The sequence below is a fragment of the Macrosteles quadrilineatus genome, unplaced genomic scaffold (assembly GCF_028750875.1).
Source record: "Macrosteles quadrilineatus isolate MER2022 unplaced genomic scaffold, UCM_ALF_1.0 Scaffold_5__1_contigs__length_97177068, whole genome shotgun sequence".
Taxonomy (NCBI): Eukaryota; Metazoa; Arthropoda; class Insecta; order Hemiptera; family Cicadellidae; genus Macrosteles; species Macrosteles quadrilineatus.
In genome coordinates, this window is record NW_026542598.1 from 45,515,515 (window position 1) to 45,542,637 (window position 27,123).

General features: G+C 33.1%; 1 protein-coding gene across 3 annotated transcripts in view; it reads right to left on the bottom strand.

Annotated features, from left to right (window-relative positions):
- Positions 1–27,123, bottom strand: part of LOC128994606 (inactive dipeptidyl peptidase 10-like) — a 221,978-nt gene that overhangs the window by 137,248 nt on the left and 57,607 nt on the right. For all 3 annotated transcript variants that reach the window (XM_054419269.1, XM_054419268.1, XM_054419270.1), the window contains one exon: positions 4,096–4,209. In XM_054419269.1, the coding sequence (XP_054275244.1) occupies positions 4,096–4,125 (30 nt within the window). In that variant the 5' untranslated portion in view covers positions 4,126–4,209. The remainder of the gene's footprint in view (positions 1–4,095; positions 4,210–27,123) is intronic.

The following is a 27,123-nucleotide window of genomic DNA, read 5'->3' on the forward strand; positions in this document are numbered from 1 at the left end:
GCAACCCCTCTAACCGGCAATTTAATCTCTTGGAACATGTGGCTTCGAAACATGAAAAGGATTGTTTGATTCCGTTAGGCGGAATCAAACTTGATAGTTATTTACTACATTTTCCAGCGTACCTGCGAAGCCAGTGGCTTCCCCCCCCTGAGATTTACTTCTAGCCTAACATATTTTAATATTTTACTTAAAACTAATAAGTTAACTTAGCTTGATTATTGTTCATTCTGTACGAAGTTTGAAGACTCGAAGTTCGTCAAATCACGGCAGCGGGCAGACAGGGGCGAGAGAAGAGACGAGCCGGCTGAGCTTAGAAAAAATTGGTCCAAGAAAAAGAGCGGTTGAACGGCATGCTAGCGCCTTACGCCATGAAGCTGTGGCGCTTGCGTCACAACGGACACAACAAAACAAAAGCACATAAATCATGGATTCCACAAAAAAGTTCTCTCTCTTAACGGACAGACCTTCATGAAAAACACATTACAGGATTTATAAGGTTCGCTTATGTAAACAGTATGCAAATTTGTACGCTTAAGAGGAAGGTAGATTTGAATAGGAAATGTTTATTTATTATACAGATAAATAACCAAACATAAGCTGTATTTGTGCACAAACGTAGAACTTATTTCAACTGCCATTAGTTGTTTTATAGCCGAGACTCGTGCAGTAACTATCAATCCTACATCCTGAAATCGATAATAATATTATATTCATACCGCGGCATCCATTTGATATTTTTTAAGCTTGAGAACCAAACCAGTGTAGAAATCCAAGCAATTGGTTAAAAAAACTCCGATTGACCTATTGGTATAAAACTATTTATTAGCTAATTATGAAAACTATCTAATGGTACATGAAAGTTTAATAAGACTAAAATAAAACATATTACGTATAATTCACAATGAAAACTTTTAGTACTTTTTCGTATTCACTTTATAAACAATACTTCATAAATAAACTCAGTGAAGAAGTGGAAACTTTAAGCATGGGATAAAAATGTTAAGAGCAGAGATAAAATTATTTCAGTGTAAAAAGGTTCCGATGAACCATCCCAGCTTGTTTAAAATGTTTAATTCAAAACCTCCGCGCTTAGAATAGCTTGGAAAGGAAGGAATCACAAAAGGTGTGAATGGATCTCATTTCTTCGACATTGAAAGACACTCCGGCTTCGAGTAAAAATTCAAGATTTTGTTCGTTACTAACTGAACAAATCTTATAACGTTTTGACTGACTGCATTTCAGCGATGAATAAATAATGTTCATCAAATGAATATTGAAATAAAACTCCTCGAGCGTTTTTGTATAGATCTTTTTAGATTCTTAGGAAACAATTAGTCGAGGTTTACCCCTAGAAATAAAACAATGGTTATTAGTTTGGTAAAGTAAATATATTGACTGGAAAAGAAAATATTGTTTTAAACTTACATTTTGTCACAGGAAGGTGTTTAGATGTTTGATTTTATATTACAAGCCTATTTATGCATCGATAGCTTTGAAACTTACAAGTAAGGTTTTGAGAAAATATTGAGGAAATTTAAACCTCCTTAATGTTTGTAGAAAATGTCCCTAATCTCCTTTTATAAAAACTTTCTTGGTTATTACCTGATTTATTTACTACATTGCAGTGTTGACACTTATTTTTCAACAGCTGTAACATTTTTTAAGCCATACAAAAATAAACCAAACCTTCTCTAGTGCATTTGAACAAACTATTAAACCGAACTACAAATGTCTGAGCATTGTCAGTTTCCTGAGATTTGTCCACTTGGTTTCGTTTGTGATGGTTCAACTCTTGAGCAGGGAACCTGAATTTGTCTATGGCTGGTAGTTACCACAACACATTGTTAGTAGCTGAACTTATAGACAAATCTTTGCAAGATATATAGACTACTAGCAGGGTACCCGTCCTTCGTACGGGGATGGAATCTATACTTATTTAATACGCAAGCATGATTTTTGTGACAATTACTCCTCCGAAACTACTGAACAGATTGACATGTTTTTGGTGTCATTGGAAAGAGCGTAACGTGAAGTTGTGCAGGAAACTTTCTTTTTAGGGAAATAATTAGAGAGTGAGGTGCTGGGGCCCTTTAAAGTTTCGTATTTCTCCATAAGATTAACATGGGAAACAAACATTGTTATTAAACTACAGCTGTTGTCAGAAATGCTGTTCTGCTATTTAATTTAATTTGTTTACAAGGAGAATTGTTTTTTGGTGCCATGTGGTCAATGAATTATACTTTTGCATATATTTTAAATGCTATACACTATATAAAATGATAGTACTGTAATACATAAAGAGATCTTAATTTAAATAATCAATAAGCAGGATTGAGCTTTTGCCTACATGTTTCCTGGTAAGTGTGTTGTAACTGTTTCTCATAGTATTATAGTATCTTGCAGTAAAACCGAATTTTTCTTTTCTGCATTCTCACCCCGTAGCGAAGCACGGGCAGAGCAACTAGTCTTACTAATATTATAAATAAATGTGAAAGTTTGTGTGTTTGTTTGTTTGTTTGTTTGTTTGTTTGAAGTTCAATCACGCATAAACCACTGGACGGATTGGGCTGAAATTTGGCATGATGATAGCTTACATTCCCGATTAACATATAGGCATATTCTTATCTCAAAAATCCTTTCGGGCTCCGCCCCAGTGGCTCTGTAATTCCCCATGTTAACCTTATGAGTATTCATATTTAAAGGGAATTAAAGAATTTAGTCAGCTGTTTCAACTAAAAAAGTTGGTTCTATGATATGGAAAAGCATTAAAAAGTTATATGATTTACCAACAGGGAGCAGCACTATATTTTTTTTGCATTTATGAAAACAGCTAATTTGAACTAAGCAGCAACAAAAAACTGTGATTCGCAATGAGAACTGTCAAAGTAGGATTGTTTACAGTTATGTTTATGTTTTTCATTTCATGAATAATCTGTGATATTTTGCGAATTGTTGATAATTTATTTTTCCCTATTGTTTAGGTGAAGTAATAGAACATTATGGCTATGGTAGATGTGTAATACTATAGAATACTGTAAATTTAAAAAAGCAAATTTTATCATACTGTGTCCTCCACCCATTGCAATCGCAAAGCTTGAGTATAACTGCAATAAGCATTTTATACTTATATTCCGACCCCGTACGAAGGACGGGTACTCTGCTAGTATAAGTATAAAATGCTTATTGCAGTTATACTCAAGCTTTGCGTTTGCAATAAGGGAGGACACAGTTTGATAACATTTGCTTTTTTAAATTTACAATATTCTATTACCTATTACCTAGTACCTATTACACATCTACCATAGGCATAATGTTCTACCACTTCACCTAAACAATAGAGAAAAATAAATTATCAACAATTCGCAAAATATCACAAATTATTCATGAAATTAAAAAACATAAACATAACTGTAAACAATCCTACTTTGACAGTTCTCATTGCGAATCACAGTTTTTTTGTTGCTGCTTAGTTCAAATCGGCTGTTTTCATAAATGCAAAAAAATATAGTGCTGCGCCCTGTTGGTAAATCTTATAACTTTGTAATGCTTTTCCATATCATAGAACCAACTTTTTTATTTGAAACAGCTGACTAAATTCTTTAATTCCCTTTAAATATGAATACTCATAAGGTTAACATGGGGAATTACAGAGCCACTGGGGCGGAGCCCGAAACGATTTTTGAGATAAGAATATGCCTATATGTTAATCGGGAATGTAAGCTATCATCATGCCAAATTTCAGCCCAATCTGTCCAGTGGTTTATGCGTGATTGAACTTCAAACACACAAACACACAAACTTTCACATTTATAATATTAGTAAGATACTTTCATTTTTGTTTGATGAAGCCACTACGTGTATTAATTATTACTTAGTGAATGTCAGTTTGAAATGAGGTAAATGCCAACTGAAGCTTTTTATTGACTAAGATCAGCTGTTTATTCAGACACAATGATTGATTAGAAGCCCAATAATCAAGGAAAGCTGGGACTCGTTTTGAACAATTAAAAAAACTTCTGAATAACCTAAGGTTTACACTTGTGACTTCCATAACTTATCAGCTAAATGTTGATGTATAATATAAGTTTAAACTACCTCGTCATCGTAGTTGTCCGGGTCCGACATGTTGTGCTGTGTTGAATGTTCACTGATTCATGACGTCACTACCAAGCCTCAGGTTCACAGGTTTGATCCATTCCGCCTCACGGTCTGGAACAAAGAAATATTACAATTATCACAATGAAATCGCAGAAAGATAAATGTATAGTCTTGCAATTGTAATTGAAAGTAAAATTCTTGCAAATACAAGGCCGTGGCCAACAATTTGGTTTGGCAACGTCGCATCGGCCACCTAATGGTATTGACAGTCACAACATAAATGTAAACATTGCACTGAAGCTCCTTTATGAGTGCAACAGCTGTTTCGGTAGGCCGTGGCTGCGACGTTGCCACTTTTGTCTAGCCGCAGCCTTTTAGAGAAGGCCATGATAAAATGGTTAATACAATCTTAAGATAATATTATAACATATATTTTACACTCTAAAACAAGCGCGTGTACAGACAAACTTTTATTTTCGTCCAAGGATTTTGAATTTTTGTGTTTGTTATGGGGTATTTGGCCAAGATAAATCGATTGGAGTTGGTCACAAGGACGGGAAATGTCCAGTTTCCGCCCAACAGCCCTTGAGTTATAGCAATGCTATAGTCAATACCTTTTTGTAGCTGCAGTTAATAAACAGCTGATAAAGGTTGTTTTTATTGCAATCTATTTATAAAGGTGCATTAAGATGCTTTCTTTGTATCATCTAATTGTGTTCACATTGATTACAGTAAATATCTATAATTAAGCAAATTAACTTGTATATTAAGTTTGTAGAATTCAATCCGAGCAAAGCTTGGTCTCCTGGTACTTTAAATTTAAAGACAGACTTTACAACAGCTTCTCATACAGATTTTCATATTTTCGTCTTAAGACATACAACAACATCCAAAGATTTGCCAAATATGTGAACCCGACAACAACGATCAATTAAACTATATTTTATTTAAATTTGAAGAGAAATACAAGTTTATATAGTAATCATTTGGGAAAATAATTTAAGATAAGGTAATATCTAACGCTACCTAATAAATTATTGGTTAAAGGTTAATTTCATCTGCAGTAAGTTTGCTGTGATCGACACTTTTTATGATCAGATAAAAATACACTTAAAATGGAGCACAAAAGAAGGTGCTAAAGCTGGGCTAATGGTGGAATAAAGCTCTTCTATATAAATAAAATGGGTTTCAATAAATTCTTAGAGAAATTGAGTATGTGACTTGACATTGTTTGAGGTAAAAAATCATAACAAAGTGTTTTCATAAAGATAAGTTTTATATTGTTTTAGGAAATATGATAAGGTTCTCAAACGATACTCGAAAATCAATTGTGGAAAAAATGTACAGGTAATTGTTAAATTTTCTAGTAGTTACTAATTTAAGTTTTTTAAAGTTACTTAGTTTTTAATGGCAATTTTCATAAGTCCGTGACAAAATTCGTTTAGATTAAAATATTAGGTAAGTAATAGTTTTTGTCATTTCTCTCCTTATACTTAAAGGTATCCAAGGTACTTGGATGAAAGTAAAAATAAAATAAATTTAATTCAATCGCAATATTAAAGAAATACATTGTAGTGTTACTTATTCAAATTATAAGGAAAAACATGTTATGAAATTATTTTATTTAGTTCACGAATCAATAAGTTGATTAAACGTACGTATCAATTAAAAAAGTATAGGTTAATTATTGATTATATTGAGAGTAGTTGGCTACGTTGATTAAACTTGGGGAACCAATTGTTCAAAAATAAAGATTTAAATGCCTCCACTTCATCCATTGCAAAGTAGCTGTCCCATATTTGAAAGGAGATTTGTGATCACATCAATATTTTTTCAATACATTAATTTAGTTTGTTTGGAAGCAAGACTTGCAACACGAAATTATCATTATCAGTATAAATTGAGATGGGCACACCACCTATGTGCGTATTTTATTTTATATTAAATATGAGTAAAGGATGAGTGTAGAGTGCAGAATAGAGTGTGATGCCTTGTCCCTGACGATCAGCTGTTTAATCAATCAGGGCCATTTTGTTAGAATCCCAATGATCAAGGACAGCTGGGTCCAGTTTCGAACCTTCAAAAAGCCACACGCTTTTCTCAGGATCGAACCGGCGACCTTTTGATTACTAGATAAGCACTAATCACTGAGCTAGAGAGGAAAAATTTCTTACTAAAAATTAGCTTTATAAAAAAGTTTTACCGGGATGCAGTAATATGTCTAATTTTATAGGTAGTCTCCTCTTATACATTTCACTGTTATCAGAGGAATCAGGTAAAATGTAATATTTTTATTTCACATAAAGTCACAAATAATTAGACACTTCTGCAAGTCATTTATCTATATTATCTACCGTCGACGGTTTCCATTCATTGTGTCCTCTCAGATAAGAGCAAAGAGAACTTATTTCCTGTGAATCTTCCAGTTTAAACAACCCCTTTCAGCGTCGGTGACGAGGAAATGCAATTGTTTGTTCTCAGTACCACAGGCTGAATATTTAAACATGACGATATCACAAATTATTCAACAGCTCAGTGAGTACTTGCATTCCAAGTTGTTTCTTCAGTCTACAGTGTTTGAACATATTGTTATTTAGGATGGTTACACGATAATGGGTTGGTAAAGATATTTACAGTGTTTGAACATATTGTTATTTAGGATGGTTACACGATAATGGGTTGGTAAAGATATTTTTAACTATATTTTTAGCTCACGAAATCCTCATAAATAGGTTGAATTGAAGTAGATTTTCATAACAAACAAAGTTTGAATCATTATTTGTTCAGATAAAGCAGTTTATTTAATTAATTTTACATTATTACTAGCTGACCCGGCGAACTTCGTATCGCCTAAGTTATAGGTTTCCCCTAAGACATACCTATGGAAAGAAAGTACCGTTACGTTTAATTTTCAAGATGATCTCGTTCGCATCGCTCAATCACGTCCTGGTTGAAGTTCGTTCGCTACGCTCACTCACCTTTGGGTTGGAGCTCGTTCGCTACGCTCACTCACCTTTAGGTTGGAGCTCGTTCGCTGCGCTCACTTGCCTTCAGGTTAGCTCGTTCGCTACGCTAACTCGCCTCCAGGTTGAAGTTCGTTCGCTACGCTCACTCACCTTTGGGTTGGAGCTCGTTCGCTACGCTCACTCACCTTGAGGGTTGGAGCTCGTTCGCTGCGCTCACTTGCCTTCAGGTTTGCTCGTTCGCTACGCTAACTCGCCTCCAGGTTCAAGTTCGTTCGCTACGCTCACTCACCTTTTGGTTGCAAATTAGCTGTTGTCATAAATGTAAAAGAAATAATAGTGCTGCACCCTGTTGGTAATCCTTGTAACTTTAATGCTATTGAACATCATAGAACAGAACCAACTTGTTTAATTGAAACAGCTGTTAAGATTCATTAATTCCATTTCTCATAAGTTTAACATGGGAAACTCCAGAGCCACTGGGGCGGAGCCCTTTTAAGAATTTCGAAACGGGAAATAGTTTACGTCCGATTCGCATACCTACAGAATTTACACACCAAATTTCATAACGATCGGTGAAGTCGTTCCGGTGGAGTTTGCAGACAACACTGTGACACGAGAATTTTATATATTAGATTATACTACATCATATTAATTCCATTGTATGACAGTTAATAAATAGTTTATTAGGCCATTTGTTTGGATAAGAATATGTCTACATGTTAATCGGGAACGTGAGCTATCATTGTACCAAATTTCAGCCCAATCCGATCAGTATTTAATGCGTGATTGAAATTCAAACAAACAAACACACAAACTTTCACATTTATAATATTAGTAAGATTAGCTGTAATAAAAATAGGAGTTACGTAACCAAACAAAAATTTAAAAATGAACATTGCAGCGACATTAATAGCATTGTTACGTCATACCGCTGAATATATTCACTAGATGAATATTGTTGGTTATGTTGTGTAAGATTAATCGTGTCTGGAGCTAATGTTTGTGTTCAACAAATAATGAGACCACTGCTGCTAATCTTGTGCAGATAATTACTCATAATTATTATTACCAGAGCTAAAGATAATTACTCTGCATAATAACAATACGGTAACTGTTCTAATACTTATATGTAAAATTCAACATGTAAAAATCAACATGGTGTGAACTTAATCGTAGGCTATCACAAAATTGTGGAAGCATTTTGGTAATTCTTAAATTCTAAAATCGAAGTGAAAAATTGGTATCTGGGTATTATTTTAATTTAAAATAAGATTACATGCAAAATCCATAAAACATTGGATGGGATTATTGGTATTTAATGTATTATTTATACCAATAAAATATTGTTTAGTCCTACACGTGTAAATATATGGGGGTTTGAAATGAGGATGCTGTAAGAGTAGATTGAATGCCATACAAGTTTAAATTTACACTAAACTTAACCACCTATAAAAAACGTGTTATCAACAAACTTAAATTTTAAAAATCTCTCCTAAAAGAATTCTCACAACTTAAAACATATTTAACTGAGTAATTTTGTTAACAATTTCACATTAAGGACAAAAATATAGCACATTGTAGCGATATATATATATTTTTTTTTTAGAATAGTTTTATAATCAGCTTCTCACAACTACTTTTTTGCATGACCATTTTACACCGCTGCGGCAGGGAAGCCAAGTAAATAGCGTTACATTACTTGGACGCCGGAGACAGAATGAATAATTCAAGTACACCCGCATATAAAAGAGAAAGTGATTTTTCAGCTCTTGAATACGACAGGATCAGGTGTCCAACAAAGCACATTTGTATACGATAAACTCGTGCGGCTACATAATATCACTAGAGGTACTCGGTGAGGAGGTGTAGGAGGTAGTGGTTCCACAAATAATCTATATTATTAATACGCTACATGAAACTTTGTGAACAATAAGGCTTTTTTTATTTAACCCCACATATCTATATAATAAAATGTTTGTCTAGGTGTGTAGATTTACAAACTGAACTTACATTTTTTTATTCCCTTGGGCTCTGCCCCAGTGGCTTTTAAAGTTACCATGTTATCCTTATGAAGATCATATTTGTTTACATTATGGTCAGCTGGACAATTTAATTGTTGTTAATATTTTAGTTGCAATTTAAGGAAACATGTGCTACAAACATTTCCTAACCTGGTTAAAATGAAATATTTACTATTTGAATTTGGGTTGGCGTAAATATTACAATGGAATACTAAAAAGAAAACTGAATCAACACTGTGCTGCATTTCTTGAGCAATCATTTAAAGAGCCGATTTGCAAACTATGGAAACTTTCAGTCATAGAACGCCACCAAGTGGAAGTAATAGAAATAATGTGTTTTTTATTAATAATCATTATTATGGACAACCTAATGTGGCTTTGAGTAAGGCTATTTGTAGAAAACACAAAAAACAGGATCAGCTTTTAAAAAATGATAAGATATTTACAAGAAATGTTGATTGTATCGAACTGTTATGAACATCCTGTGAACATCGTTTCATAATATTTGATTCGATCCTTTTAAAGTCATCGGAAATTATGACTTTAAAATAACTCCTGCAATACTTCGCAATTTCTCGAATTCGAGCAACAGGTACACTAGTTGTTTTATAGAGTTGATAAATAATGTAAAGAAATGCATGCAGGCATACGCTAAACGGGTAATTTCAAGAAGAGGGCAGCCTCTCTTTCACAGTGGGCTGTGATGGTTAGGTTTAGAATAGGTTAGTTCAGTCTAGTGCTGGTTAAGTAATGACAAAAAAAAATAAAAATAAAACAAATTTGTGACGTTGTGTAATTGTATAAACAGACAAGTCTACAAAGTCGTCGAGTTAAACTCATTTTCTTTGTTTTCATGTGTTTAGAAAAGTAGTAGGCCTATATCCTATATTTGATGCATCGCACCATACACGAAACTGAACCAAGCTAAGAGTCTACTTAGAGTGGCTGCCCTCAATTTTAAAATATCCGACAATATTACTGTACTGTTTTTCATAACTCTACATTAAAATAAATAGGGCAAAATAATGGCTTTTAGCTTCCTTTGTGTGCAATGTCGAACATCCTGACACGAAACCTGTAGAGCGAGCTGCACTATACATGTTATTGAGAACTTCCTTGCATATTTATTATTCATTTCATGATTAATAAATGTTTTCTAGTTTTAAATCCCTTTTATTGTTCCAAAAAGCACCGCAGAAGACATTGAGGTCTGAAAACTCGTTAGTGACGGTATTACCGTGACTTGGCAGTGTGCCAGGCCAGGGGATCAGGGATGTGTTAAAAGCACGTCTTGGATAAATATTTAATCCAAACACAGGGTTTACCATTAAATTTTCATAGCCTTTAATTGACGACATGTATATTATTTTAAATCAACCCATTTTATGTATTGATAATATTTTGAATGAACAAACTCAAATAAACCTCTTTGTGAACAGAAATATCTGCGTTATCTGCGTCATAAATCTTGACCTAAAAAACAAAAAACTTATTATTTAAAGATTATATGTATCACATTGATATGTACACTGTCCAAAATAACTTTAAAAGTATGTAAAAAAATGGCCACCAGTGGCACGAAAATCTCCTGAAAGGTCCTATCTCCACGTCTAAAAACAATAACTATTTTAATTTAAAATCTATTGATCTATCACAGGGGAATATTACTAGTAATAATGGTACTTTTCTGTAACAAATTTAAATTTATTGTAAATTGTTAGATTCATTTACCTAATAAATCTACAAAAATGTCTTACTATCGAAATGCACAATTTGCCCTTGGGTGCCTCGTATTCTATCTCAGCAATAAAGAACGTTATGAGGGTACACGAGGGTGTTTAATAAAAAACAGCTGTTTTCACTAAAGTACAACAAAAACCTTTTATTGATTATCCTTGTATAACGATGTTAATTTTAGATTATTAACAAAAAAATATTAATTTAAACTATTCAATGAATAATTTTATACAGTTTTGTGTGTTTCAGCTGATAAATTTTATGTCTCATCAACATTTCAACTCACTTTTCTCCAAACTTTTTCCATAAAATTAAAGATGCTCATATTTCAAATGGGAAATAAGCTATTAATCTAAAATCCTCCATTCAGCCTCTAATCCCGCCATGTGACGCTATCGGTGAGCAGCAGACAGCCGAATGTTACTTCAATCCTTGAATTAATTATTTGCTGAAAACTAATCCTGTATTCAGGATTCTTGAACTATTGATGATTTACTAATTAACTTATGATACTTTTGATGAACTGAATCTTTAGAATAGAATAGTAAATCGTATTATTGTTATTTGAGTCAATGAAATAGTAAAATCACACTATCATGATTTTTAGTAATGACGATTTTAAATCTATGTAGAGAATCGTCTCCCGCTAGAGCACCATCATTTTTTTGGTGGTTTCGTAGTCACGTGAGTCTACAGATTAACATCAGGGTCACGTTGTTATCACGTAAATATATGTTGGTAAATGGTAAGATTTGAACACAAAGCTTCTAGGATAAAAGTGATGTACTACCAATACAGCAGTCACTCTAATGTCAAACACTCGAACTAATTTTACTTTAAATCTACATCCAATATAGCACCTTTTCACAATATGATATTCTTTTAAAACAAAACAAAATTAATATTATACATGTTTACACGTTCTATCTATGGAATAATAAGCAAGGAACTGAAAGTTTAGCAGTAAAACAACACTAAAAATATAACTTAAGCATCACGGCTAAGCTATTTTATTATGGAGGGGGGAGCTTATTCAAGAAGTGGTGTCCAGTAAAATTCTTTTAGTTTTTTAAGTATCCTCCGTATAAACTCTTGGAAAGTTACATGTACCTAAAAGTAGGCTTAACACAGTAAAAAGTTTTAAACATAAATGTTTAAGATGTTACCTATATGTTTATAACGTAATTTTTTATCTTTGTGATGATTATTTTACTAGTTATATTGGAGGTTTCAGTTTGTGTGTGCATTTTGAAGCCAATCAACATTTTTTCGAATGTATCAACAGTGAAAAAACCTTTCGTCAATCAAATATGAATTGTACAACGTCAACGGTTCAAACCAGACTTTTGTTTACAGAATGACTTATAATTATTTATTCAATATGTGATCAACAGAATTTATCACATGAAAAGGCTATGCTTGGATACTACAATCTTTGAAAGGGGATTTTCCTAGATATCCACTAGGAATTGTGTCCTAGCATAAGTTGTCAGAGTATAGTCTTCTGTCAGAAACACTCAAATCAACTTTGAAAATAAAGTATGTTGATATGGTTTTGACTTATTAAATTTTCAAGGAATAAATTCCAGATTATAAACATGAACTGTATACAATTACGTAAATCTAAAATTTAGAACTACTACAGTGTCTGGAGCTGGAACTTTGCCATATTAAGGTACTTGTAGAATCGATTGCATTAGATTACTACAAGCTCTCTGGGGCTTTTCACTCGTGTTTCCAATTCTTGGTTGGTGATTTTTTTAAATCAGTCTTACGTTATAAACAAAACCACACAAATATAAACATAACCATGGGATAGTTAAATACATTTTTTTAGATCTTAGTATTAAGTATTGTTTAGAGAAATTATTATATTTCAGCGGTTAACACAAACTTAAGATATTTTTTTGCACTTTATTCACTTTGTTCATAATTGATTACAGATCAGTTTATAGCAATGGTGATAAAGTTTTAAAGCTATTTTATTTCAAGTTTATTAACCTATCTTTTTGGATTAAAGAACTGTGAATTAAAATTTAATAATTGAGAACCTCGAATCAGTAACTAAGAACTTACCTTATTGATTATCTGGGTACAGGAAAATATTGGCATACAACAAAAAAGTATGTTTAATTTAAATGTAGGGATCTTTAAAACATTCACCATTTAAAGTTACTTTATAGTTCCGTATGTTTCATAGTTATAAATACCAATATTTTACTTTATGGCACGCAATGCGAACTAACGTCCGCGTGGCTTAATAACAACAACTACTACATGGAGTAATACAAATGTGTCGTTTCTCTTTCAAACGCAACATACTCGAATTAAATACACACAATCTTTAACCAGCTGGTTTAGGCTTTTACTGAGGCTCCTTTTTCATCGCATTGAAATTGTACCGGACAAATTAATTGTAGTAGATAGAAAGCTATGGATTTGTCTTAATTTGTTTAAAGTAATAACCAGGTTTACGGAAGTTTAAACGAGTAAATCTTTAAGTTTTGTGAAACTAAAATACACCCAGTTGTATTAGAGAAACGGTTTAGGGGTTTCAAAGTAGCAAAAGAATATTGTACAAATTTGTTGAAGGTGCTAAATAAATATCTATGTATATAAAAGCCAAAGCCCTCACTGACTGACTGACTGACTGACTCACTCACTCACTCATCACTAATTCTCCCACTTCCCACTTACCTAGGAGGCTGAAATTTGGTACACTGATTCTTTAGGCATTAAATAGGAAAACTAAGTGGTTTTTATTCTGATCGGACTCTCGGGCTCCGCCCCAGTGGTTCTGGAGTTTCCCATGTTAACCTAATGAGTACTCATATTTAAATGGAATTAATGAATCATAACAGCTGTTTCAATTTAACAAGTTGGTTCTGTTCTGTGATATTCAATAGCATTAAAGTTACAAGGATTACCAACAGAGTGCAGCACTATTATTTTTTTTAATTTATGACAACAGCTAATTTGCAACCAAAAGGTGAGTGAGCGTAGCGAACGAACTTCAACCAGGACGTGATTGAGCCATGCGAACGAGCTCACATATGAAGTTAAACGGGGCAAAGCCCGCGGGTACAGCTAGTTCTTGTATAAATTTGATGTATTATTTATCAATCCAAATATTTATTCATCCAATCAATTCAGTTTACACATTAGTACAACTATTGACTATATCTACTTTCTTATTACCGTCACGGATCAGCTAAATACAAAGCCAGGTATATCCTCCTAGGGTATATTTCAATCCGGTACCCATGTTTTGTGGTTTACTACTAATATCTCGCCAGATGGTCGACAGTTAGCTAATGGATTATTTGTAAGCTATTGATTGCCCTATATTTTGATTACCAAAGAGCAAAGTGCTCACCATAAAATTCACCCAACAATGGGATGGAAACATTACCTCGTCTGCGCTCAAGCGTAAAATGACTTGAAATAGGACATGAATTATGCCTGCAGTCATAGTCAACGGTACAACTATATAACAATACTTTGTGTAAAGGTCATTGTTGGTGTCTACGTTGTTCAAGGTATGACTGGGGACATTTTCCATTATGATAAGTAAAAAACAAAGTTTTTATGACGTGTTAGGATCTGGGATCTGATCCCATCTTTGATGAGAAAGCAAGGGCAGTACACAGACCAACACGAAACCTAAAAAATCTTTTTACTAATTGCAATTGAAATCTCCGCAACAGTCTCTTAAATAACATATAAGCAACAACATATAAGCATAAAGTATAACGAGTTCGAGTATTGATTTGTTTGTAGCAATTGCCCTCCAATATCATTATTTAGGACCTGCACGAGAGTTAAACGGAATTTGCAAATTAAATTCGTAATTATAAATTTAAGACTTTTGCCTTAGTTCAAACTTTCATGGAAATGGACTCAAACTAGCCATTCTAGTTTTTAAGTCTTATAAGAAAAAGTACACTTTTGAGTAACAGGACATGCGAATTAGTTCAATGTTTTATTCTAAAAATGTGACAAGTTTTAAGAACACCAGTAAAGATAATCCGAAGCTGAAGAAACGCAATAAGGGAATACGGATAAACCGTTTTTCATGCGAAATTGCTATCTGCAATGCGCCAACGGCTCAAGGCGCACTTTTACTTAGACATTAGAAACAGCTGATTTATATTGCTGCAGTGATCACCAAGTTATCTTATAACAGTCGTGGATACTCATTAGAAACTGAAAGTTTCAGTCAGAGTAAATCAGGTTTGAAGTTTGTAACAGCACTAACACAAGTAATAATAAACTACTTCACATATGCAATGTTTTAAATAATATTCTGTGCAATAATCATTGTGATTGTTTATTTCTCGTTTGTTAACAATAAATAATATTAAGATATTGCTTTTTATTGAACAGAGTCTAGTAGCGACCAAGTGTAATTTGCATGAGGCGCGTACGATACTTTTCACCACACTGCTAACAACAAATAGGATAAGTAAACAGAAACCTATACTATGGTATAGAACCACAGTATATAAACAATAATATGTACATAAACCACAGTGTTGTGATTGTGTGTATGCATACAACCACAACACTGTGGTTTATATACAGTGTAATATTTTAAATCAAAATTTTAACAGAATTGTCAACAGTTTCGTTTTTAAACCTTTCCAATATTTATCTGTGAAAGTGCAGTGTGCCTTGCCAAACCTGTCAAACATTTATCTTGTAGCTTTTGAAAGCCTACTGTAAAACTCATATACACTTTTTTTTTAAGTGCCATATGCCCTTGAAAGATGTCGGTAAATTTACCGTACTCCAGCACGAAGGTTGGCTGCCTTTGCGGTACCTTTCTGGAAACAACGACTTTCTGGTCTACAAAAAATACGGAAACTATCTTCTTACTGCAGAAAGGTCTAGTTCGAAACTACTTTCCGTTCCGCCCTACCATGCCCTGGCAGTTTGGATAATCGGGTTTCCAGCGTAAATAATTTAGTGAGTCTCTGACCTTTTAAAATACAGTATTCCCTATCTCTGTAATCCCAGCTTGTAGGCTGGAAACATCACCAAAACCACGTAAAGATTTCCGAATTACCAGCAATTCTCTTAATAACGTTTACTCAGAGAACTCGTAAAGAATGGAATAAATGGGCTGTAAACTTTGAGAAACTGACAAGAAAGTCAAATTTCGTTTGAATTTGCAATTGAACAGGCTTTGAAGGTGGATAACAGCCAATTTGTTTAATATAATTACGATAATACACCGTAAATATACGGTAATATATTTTTCCTACAGTCACCGTACGGTTTATACTTTGTCGTACGGTTTATACTTTGCCGCACATCAGGATTCCAACGAAACAACACAAAACAGCGTGGTTCTATTATGCACGTAATCCGTGTACGCTTGGAAATAGGTTGGCAACACTTAAAGATAATAATACGATGAGCAGCTGATTGACTATTATAACTACGATTTAACCTGTCATTTCGTGTTTATAGTTTCGGTATTTCTGAACTTTCTGGACTTTTCTTTTAAACGTTTTTAAAACATTCCTACGATCTTAATAAACAAGAAAATACCTTAAAAGCATTTTTCTTAGGCGCGGAAACCACTTCAAATTACAAAAACATACGGAACTATATTCTCAAAAAGCGGAGCACATTTCTTGCCGAGAAAAAATAGCGGAGTGATACGGACCGCGGGTACTACTTTCTCTAGGGTACACAAATAACTATAGATTCAGATAATATAAAGATTCTAGATAAGATATAACATTTTGAAATTATATAGTAAAATAACTGAGGTTCTCAACAATAGATGTTTTTGTAACGGGACAAAAAAAATTATTCAACATTATAATATAAGTATTGAAAAAGTCACCAGCAGTAACAACAAAAAAACAAGAAAACAACGAATTTCTAAAATACTACATTTTAGTAGCTCCAAACTGAATCAATAAAATCCAACACCATAGGATAAATTTAAAGTCTACATTACTAGTATTAAGCTAAAACAAATTTCTAAAAAAAACCAGAGCAGAGATCGCTCCGTAGCTTATTAAAATGGTTGGTTTGTTAATCAAGCCTGGCTTGAGGAAGAAACAAACAGCAAGGCGTTGCAAGATAATTAATTACAGCAGAACGTGCTTCAGAGGAGCAGAAACACTTGTTTTGCGTTTTACTTAACCACTAGTTTACGTATATTAATACTAAATAGCAATCAAAGACCAGTTTGTGTGAAATTGTTCTATTTTACTCTCAATATTTAGCAATTATTTGTAAAAACTGATGTAAAAACTCATTTACCTAAGCTATATATCGCGTGGTTTCTCCAACCAGCCAACAGAGGTAGTTTAAGCTGTAACGACCCAAACGTATTGTACTTGAGATTATCTCAAAATGAAGTTCAACATATGTTTTGTTCAAAAAAACAATGAGTAGCAACCGGAGTTCAATATTGGGGTTCACTTGAATTTTAACACAAAAGAAAATTTTTAGCCTAAGGCAGCAACAAATGTAACAGAAAAGTAAGTTTTAACAATATTTCTTATCGAACCCAGAGTATAAACCCAAGTAACCATTAAAAATCCATTCGAATAATATTTTTCATAAATTAATACAACACGTTTCTATTCGATTGAATTGAAAATTAGAATAATTAGGACAATATTAGGTTAAAGTGGTTGGCTTACAATCAAAAGGTCACCGGTTCGATCCTGATAATAGATTCATTAGCTTTTTTATGGTTCGAAACTGGACCCAGCTGTTCCTGATCATTGGGCTTTAAATAAAGGATCCTGGCTAATGAAACAGCTGATCTTAGTCAGTATTAAAGACAGGGATCTTCTCACTCCATTCTATAATATATTTTTGTTAAAATACACACAAAAATGGTGTCTACACCTGAATGATTGATATGTAGTTGATAAATAATGTAAAATTAGAAAATAAATCCTAAATACGATAAATTGTTCTTAGAGCCATTGTAAACCTACTGTAGAGTACAGTATAAGTACCACAATACTTTTGTTTGATGTGGTTACTAAACTTTATACTTTATGGTAGTTGCAAAGAGCATTGCCTCAACAATTCGTAGCACTGTTGTGGACATGAATCAGCTGTTTATTGCCCTGCCAGGTAATTCCACAGCGCAGTAACCCACTGTAATCAGTAAATATTGCACCTTACTCTATCAGCTGTTGTACTGTTTTATGAGCGCAGTGGATGGGGGTTTAAATATTTAAATCCTGCAACCTGGAACATCAGTAGATAAACATTAGTATTTGTTTATGTTTTTATCATTTCAATAAAACAGATAGGATGTCAATGAGTTATTGAAAATGTGCTGGGCATTAATTTTGTGCCACCCATTGGAAGGTATCAATCTTAACAGTAACTTATAATTTGTATTACTTTGCAAGTTCTCTCTCAGTTTATTAATTATAATTTATTTTATGGATGTCTCTTTTCCTACCAACTGCTTATGTGATTGCCATGAAACGTTCGTAAATTTTTCTTTATATGCCAAGAAAAGTAAAGTACTGTTTCTTAAATTGAGAACTTCATTAGGAGGAACGATAATTTATATGTTGTTGCTTTATTATCATTGTACGAGTATCATAATCAATTGTGATGGGGACGCCACTTATGTACATATTTAACCCAAATATGAGTGAAGGATGAGTGTAGAATGGTGTGAGATTATATGTGTAACTTTGTTACTGAATGTCAGCTGTTTCATTAGTCAGGATAATTTATTCAAACCCCAATGATCAGGAACAGCTGGGTCCAGTTTTGAACCAACTGACTTTTCTCCGGATTGATCCGGTGGCCTTTAAATTGTTAGGCGAGCACTAACTACTCAGATACCCAGCCACAGTAGATTAAAATAAGATGTTTTAATAGGTAGCTATGCAGTTAAATAGTTGGCAAAATGAAAAGAGATACTTGCACGATCTCTGCGTGGCTTGGGTGCCGAATTCAATAGTAGCGATTAAGTTAAATCGTCATCATTCTAACAGCTGACTCAGATCTCCTCCTCTGATTGATTGCGACTATACTGTAGTGTCTCTTTAGGTTATTACCATTGACTATTCGATACAGTTGTTGTATTAATAGTCAATGTTATTACACAGAACTTGATTAGGGCCTAATACTATACAGTACTACGTTGATACTCAGGCCTAATTACACTACGGAATTTTCTAACAATTATCATAGAAACAATTATTATATGAACAATGAGAAACTTAAGGACAATACTATATTATTTTACAATATATATTCAAGTTAAAAGTGTTATGCAAATACAGGGTGATATGGAGGGATTTCCCTTCATACAACTACCACTATATAATGTGACAATACACAATTGAAGATTTCGGTTATGCCTTTTCTAAACTAGCATAATCCTAACCCAACTTGACAACCTAACATTGATTATAACATTTCAATATGAAATAGGCCATTGTGATAGTAGTGTAAAATGTCATCTTTGACATTTTGTCATGTAAATTCAACTTCTGGCACGGTGGGAGCTCTAAGGTTTTAAATTGATCTAAAATACTTTAACAAACAATATGCCTGTGTTCCCAAGAGTAGGGGAGGGTTTGTGGTTAGTAATTAATTTAACATGATTAAGTTACAGGCTGGTAATGTATGTCGAATCATGTTATACCCTTCTAAATATATGACATATTTGTAACTATTGTAATCTTATGTGAGAATGTAGCACACTTAACTATACTCCTATACTTTAATTAGTTAGGTTGGGTTCATAAATTGTAAACCAATCCATCATGTAACAACGACAGGATTTAATCACGCGCTGAATGCCTTGATTACGTCCACGGTGTGGATTTATCAACGCTGGGCTAATTATGGGCTCAAATAATCAAGATTTTGCTTGATTTTCTATTTTTGAACTTTTACTAAACCTTTACTTACGCAAACTTTGATATACAGTAAAATTACGTTGTTTCCCTAAAAGGTAGGAAATTTCGAAAATACGGTTTATATTTATATGTCACGAGATAGAGTTGATGACAATTTGATAGGGTTTTCTTTATGGGAGGTTTAAAAACTGTGTAGCACATGTTCAGTTAACAATGCTATGTAAGAAATTCACCTAGACCTTAGTAATCAAATGTTAGAATTTGTAATTATTTCATGTTTATGGGAGGTCTACAAAATGGTAGGATACGTTCATTTAGCAATGTTATACAACAAAAATTACTAAGACATTAGTTAGTAATGGAATGTTTGAAATTTTATTAAATTTGTTCATAAGAATTAGAGCTCAAAGGGATGTTCAAATCAGTAAAACTCCAATAAGTTTCTATAAGGTTGAGGATATTGTGGATATTAATATAAGGATATCAATGTAGTAGTAGCTAATATATCCTTCGTCGTTATGTATTTCAGTTGGGATAAACTAACCGGTAAATGCTTACACATGAATTGGATTCGGACCGGGCCAAAATCTTATGCTAATTCATTATACAGTACTAAAAGCCACCTGAAAAGCTGGAAACAACATTTATAACGTATTAATAACTTAATTAATAATAACTAATTAAGAATAACTTATTAATAACTTATTCGTGTATTGACATTTTTAATTCTGTACATGACAAAAAAAACAACATAGTAATTCGTCAACGTTCAGTTTGAATTCAACAATAAGTAACATGTCATTTGGGGCCATTTGATTGCACGGAATCATCCATTTGAACTATTTGTTTCTATATTGGACTAGCAGCTATACCCGTGCCTTGCAACGGGGTCAGTAAGCAAAAGAGACAATGTTGGTTCTTTGAAAATGCTTTAAAAATTGTTTCACTCGTACCATTTAAATTAGAAACGAAATTGAACTGTATTACTTGACTCGATAATAGTACGTTTTTGTCAACCCAGACTGTTAACCCTTATTTAGGCTACCTATTATACAAAAGCATAGAAAGATTAAGGTATAATCAAACAACATGTTTTATGGTTTGTACTGTAAACAAAAATCTATCACACACAATAGCTCCAACCCCATAGTGTAGTTTTCAATAGAGTGTAATTTTCTAACATATTTTAGTGAAATTATAATCAAGCAAGTGGAAATTCGCTCAGTCTGCAAAGTTTGCTGCGGCAGGGGTAATATTTACCGTTTACACAAAAATATATCTAAAAAATAATTCTTACAAAACGCAGGATAAGAGGATTATTTGGACATTCCAAATTTGGTATTTCAAGAATTGTTGAATTCCCCATCTATAAAGTGTACTTTGTGGCAGGCGCTCGCATTGATAGTCTGGCAGAATCGTTCGGTTTCGCGATGTAATTTATACAGATTGCTCTCGCATAGAAATACCGCCTCAATTCTGCGACATCTCCGAGTATTTTCTACGATGAGCTCAACTATTTCGAAATTCCAATTCTTGCTCAAATTTTTCTCTATTGATGGAAGAGTAATACAACTTGTTGTGTTAGTTAACTTTTAAATAAATAACTAAATAAATAAATAAATAATTATAGCAGGTATTATTTTGTAATGTATACAAGTTTGATGTGCATATTTGATCTCTAATGATATGAATTGTGACGTAACTTTTTTTATGTACCTATGCATATTTTTTTCAAAATTATAAAATTCCATTACGTTCTCGTGACAAAAATTATTTACAAAGGTACTTTTTTTAATTACTCAACCCATAAATATGCTCTAATGGTAGCAACCTACGCTTCTTTTAAGAAATAATATCTCAATAAACGCATGTGGCTTTCGCTTCTATACCATTAAGAAAACCACTACATATGCTTAGATAACTCGCTTTAAGGATTAAATACATTTATCTATTGTTATGCACACCATTACACTAGTAGTCGTCATTTTAAAGTTCATACAATTGTTATTCACCTCTGCTTCGATAGAATTCTGGCATTTAATTTTAATTTTTATCAGGATTTACAAAAAAGTAAATCCTGTAGATTACACTAAATTATGAATGAATGTGTTTTGACAAAATCTTTGGAGGTATAAAATACATCATTTCGAAACAGCGAGTAACTTTTTTGTGAATTAACCTATGCACGTAATGGCGTACAGCCAAGGTTTTGGGACACAACTTAGCTTTATGTAGTTATGCATCTTAGAGACGGCTTGCGGTGCACTTGATTTACAACATTGTTTTGGCGTTCGAAATAAATGGCGTAGTTCTCTTTAAAAACTTACCGTTAAATGAAAGTTTGTCCGAGCTTATTCAACAAATTGTTGATCAATTTTTTTTTAATGGGATCGGTTTGGTGGTGTCTTTCAACCTCGAGTTTCCTCCACAAGGGATATAGTCGTGTGCGTTGAATGGTTGAATTCACCAAGCAAAGCTAGGGTATGAACCAGTGAGCTATTCTGATACATTTTATGTGGTGGAATCGGTACACGAACCAGTGACATTGCTAGTCGGACAGTTAATCACTATCGATTGTGTTGGGCCATTTCTCTATGAGCCTGTCAGTCGATGAATAGCATGGATTAAAAAGTGGTGCTGGTGTATACAAATTAAAAAAATAAAACCTATCAGCTGTTTAGTCAAAATAAGCAAGCCGAATACTTATTAGTTAACAGGATAAGAGCATGTCTTGCCTTAAAAACTTAATGAGTAAGGCCGGGCGTATGCTGAGACGCACGCGGCGCAACGCACGCAACGCAGCACAAGGCAGAAAACTGTGCCACCATGTTATCTTATGGCGCCGCGTAAGCTGAGACGCACGCGTGTATGTGCCTGACACATGCGTGGGCCGGTTGTCACAGTTTTCGACGCATGCGACACAACTTGGGTGCAAGCACGAAACACAATATAGATGAACCAATTCCTCAATTCCCTTGTCGGACTCGGAGTAGTAGGTACTTTCAGCCATCTTGACAACTCACCAGCTGTGCTCTCTGCATCTAAATGCGTGTGCTGCGTGGCATGTCTCAGTTTGTAGCACAGAAACAGATTTTCAGACACACTAAACACAACTCGTGTGAACGATGACGACAAACAAACGAGCGTCGATTGAGTTCCAATGTGAATTATCTGTGGTGTATGAAGTAAACCATGCAGTATTGAAACGTCATGATAGGACCATCAGAACGGAGATTTATAATTTAAAAATATTGTTATTTCCATTTTTGATCCACGTAACACATTGTACTTCTTCTTAAAATCCTCTTTAGAGCTGAAAATCCAAATCAAAGGTTCATAAACTAAACTTAATAAATACGGTGAAAAAAATAAAAAGTACTCCGGCCGCAGCAAACCTGTAAACTGAGCAAATTTACGTTTACTTTTGGATATTATCATATTATTCACTAAATCATATCCTTAAACAGGATAGATTTATTCCCTATTTAAATAACATAAGGTATAAAGAGTACCTATGTTTGCTGCTAGAGGGAAGGTAATAAAGTGGTTTTTTAGTAATATACTCATAGCTTAGTATAAAATAAAAAATTATATATACCAAGTTTGGGTTCATAAGCAATCAAAATACAACAGTCACTTATTCTCAATAATAAGATATGGAATTTACAATTATTTTTATTGTTTTTTTCTTGACTAGTAAAACACAATTCAAGATACCATTAGTTATTTGCTTTTTAAGCCCTACAAAATGGTTTGAAGATAAATTGGTAAATTATACGTTTTTAGGAGCAAAATCTAGAGAAAACCATATTGTTACCCCAAAACCTTACTTCCATGTCCCGATCATGCTGGTTTGCGAAAACGTTCGAATACACGTAGGTTTACATTCTTATGAGACGCTCCCCTTTATTTCTTAAGATGTTTGACAACTTAAATATTTTTATGGACTAACCTCCTGACTATCTTATTATTGTTTTGGAAAGTAAATGCAATTTCAAAAGTTTGTATTCTTTATGTTATTTTTATAAAGCTACTCGTTTAGGAGTTACGGCTTCTTGGACTTAAAGAAAGTGGTTTGCTTTGTACATTCTGTATCCTGTAGCTCATAAACAAGTATATGTCTTAAATAGTGTATACTTTCTAAAAATATCATATAGTAAAAATACATTACAAATATTGATTCCATTTATTTAAAAATGACTTCGATTTGCCTAAAATGACAGCTAACTTTAAAATTTAAACACTCTATATTTTATGGTCTTTTTAGATGCTATCTTAAGTACCAAGTCGTATTTACTCTTTACATTTCATCTCAAAACGTACTCGTTTAGGAGGTAAAGGAGCAGAATTAACACCACATGCCATTTTTTCTTAGGTGCAACCACAGACAATAGACCACCATCAATTGTCTCTTTTGTAATGCAACAAGCTGTAACTCCTAAACGAGTAGATTTAGAAAAGAATTAAGATAAATAATATATTTCATTCCCAGAGCCTAAAGTGACTCTTTTTTTACGATCGACGAGAAGCAGAGGTCGGAAAATCAGCGAGAGTTAAAAAGTCACTTTTTGCCCGTGTGATGAACTATATTTTTCGTCATATTGTAGAGTCATATATCGTATATTGTTCGTCATATTAATTAACAAAAACAGAGCTAGAAAACAAAATATATTGTATGTATAAAGCCTCTCAAAACGACCTACATCTTGTTTTCAATTCTGCTAATGCAAATAAGCAGTTATGTCGAGAAATCGAGCAATCGACAACAATAGGCTAATAACTTACCAAATAAGTAGTATAGTATATGCCGGTTCTACGTCATCCCAAGAGCCAGGGCATCTGATTGGTTGAGGCGGTCACGTGACCGTCGAGTTTTCCCGGAATTTGAGAATACGCCGTTTCTAAGTCATCCCAAGAGACAGCTCTTGGGATGAAGCCATCAACTCTTATGTCTGTAATAAGGTCCATTAGTCCTTTATTTTGAAGAATTTGGATGCTGTGTAGTTACTTAAGTGTTATTATATCCGAAACGAGCTAACTTTTACGGTGGTATAGAGAATTCTTCAATTTTAAGCGTAAATTAGTAGATTAAATATATCGCAATCACAAATACTTTTCCGTTTTCTGATTTATTTAATAAATAAGGTGACACGAGGGGTTTTTGCGTATATTTATTTAAAGCATTGAGAGTGCAGAAAAAATAAAACTTATTAATAGCTTGGTTTGTATAAATTTGGAATATACAACACATTATTCAAATAGTGTACTAGATTATGGAATTCTTGTAGGTCTGAACTGATTTTAATTGAAATTTAGTTTGTAAAGTAGAAGGTTGCGTATAAACTAACATTTATAACATGTTAACTGACTGACATTTAAATTAAACAGAATTTGATTAGGTGTCAGTAATTAGTTAATAAAAAGTTACATCTTTAATTTATTTACCCGTAACATATTATATATATAACTGCAAAATAAAATAGTTTTGCTATTATTTGTATACTCATTACGAAAATGTAAGAACCAGAGCCTATAATTACTTTTAATAAGCTATTTATTACGTTATATCTATTCATTGATTTCCCATTTTCCATGGCTAGCACACAGGGAGAAATTGTATTACTTTGTCGTATAAAATCACAATATATAATTCTTTTTATTGCAATTTCATCCATATATTGTCCATTCCCCGATTTATTTTATACATGAAGGATGATATTGCGTATATTTGTGATGTTTGGGTAAATCTTTATAAAACTAAAACATAGCATATTAAACATTTGAATATATACAAAAATATATTATAATTATATTGAATATTAGTGTAACGAACGCCATTCACTCAGGCCTAAGTTGTTTGTTTACAGGTTATTTGTAAATCAAACTGATTAATTTCCTAGAACGTATCTAGTACCTGAAATGTATGCAGATTCAATACAATAGCAAACTAGTTGTCTTCCATACGCAATCATGACAACATAAAATTATTGTGGATTTAAAAGTGATAACTAGCTTTATCCTTTACCATGAGGACATTCCTTAAGTTTGACTGGAATGCACTTTCTAGGCAGGATGTTACCCGTCCTCTCTTGGTTATGATTTTTATATTGATATGGTGTTTAAAAGATAACTAGTTGTAATAATTTGTTTGTTACTCTAAGGAGTGTAGAACTGTAAAGAACTTTATTAGTTTAGTATAACAAGATCGTTTATATGTATAAAATACTCCCGCCGCAGCAATCCTGCAGTCTTAGCGAATTTCCATTTTCTGATTGGATATACTATACACAAAAAATGTCTCCTTAAAAATATCACATTTATTCCCTATTTAAATAAAATTAGTTTAACGAGTACTTAGGTTTGCTGCAATAGGGAGGGTAAAAAAATGTTTTTTGTTTTAAAATGTTAATACTGTAGTTTAGTAAGAAATCAATGTAGCCTATTTTCTAAATTTGATCAAAATATGTTCATAAACAAGCAAACTACAATAGTCGACTTTTTCACCATAAGAATAACATGGACATTTTAAATTTACATTTTTTTTTTGAATTTTCTCCGTAACCAATAAGCGCATAATATTAGTTCAATATACTAAATATTTTTTTTAGTACAAACAAATGGTTTGGTGAAATTTTGAGTTTTTAGGGTAAAAAATGGGAAAACCCTATTTTACCCCATAAACTCCCCCATAAAACCCTGTTCCCATGGTCCGATCATACTGGTTCGCGAAATCGTTCTAATAAATGTAGGTTTACACGTTTGTACAAAATTTCATAAAAATCTGATAATCTTTGCTCGAGTTATCATGCTTACGGAAACACGGATGGTGTTTTTGGCCTCTAGGGACCTCAAAACGACAAAGTAAGGTCCCGGGTCCAGGTCTTACCATGTTATTTAAAATATTATTCTACGGTAATAGCTTTATCCCTATATGGAAATTCGCTAAAAGAGCAACATGGTTCTATGTTCTCCCTTTATTTTATGGACAAAAAGGAATGGAAGGCGAGATAACATAATATGTGTCTAGTCCTCTTTGACAATTTCCTCCGTTGATGGAGTATATCTTTAGTATACAATATTTACACGCAAGTTGAATCAAAATTTACTACGTTCTTCATCATTCAATTTCAGTGTATTTTGTAATATTCTCACGGCAACGTTGTAATTCCATAACTTAAAATGTATCTGTTGTCACCATGAGCTGACAACGTAATATTATTAAGCTTCACAATGTTCAAGTCATGTTGACACCTTATATGTTAAACAGTTTTAGTTTTTCTTATCCGAGTTCGTTTGGCTCTTCTACTTGACCGATTTTCATGATTGAGGTCTCAAATTGATGGCATGAACGCAGAGATTTAACATCATTCATTGATATATATTTTCCTACTGTATTACTTGACCAAGAAACAGTATAATTTGATTGCAATT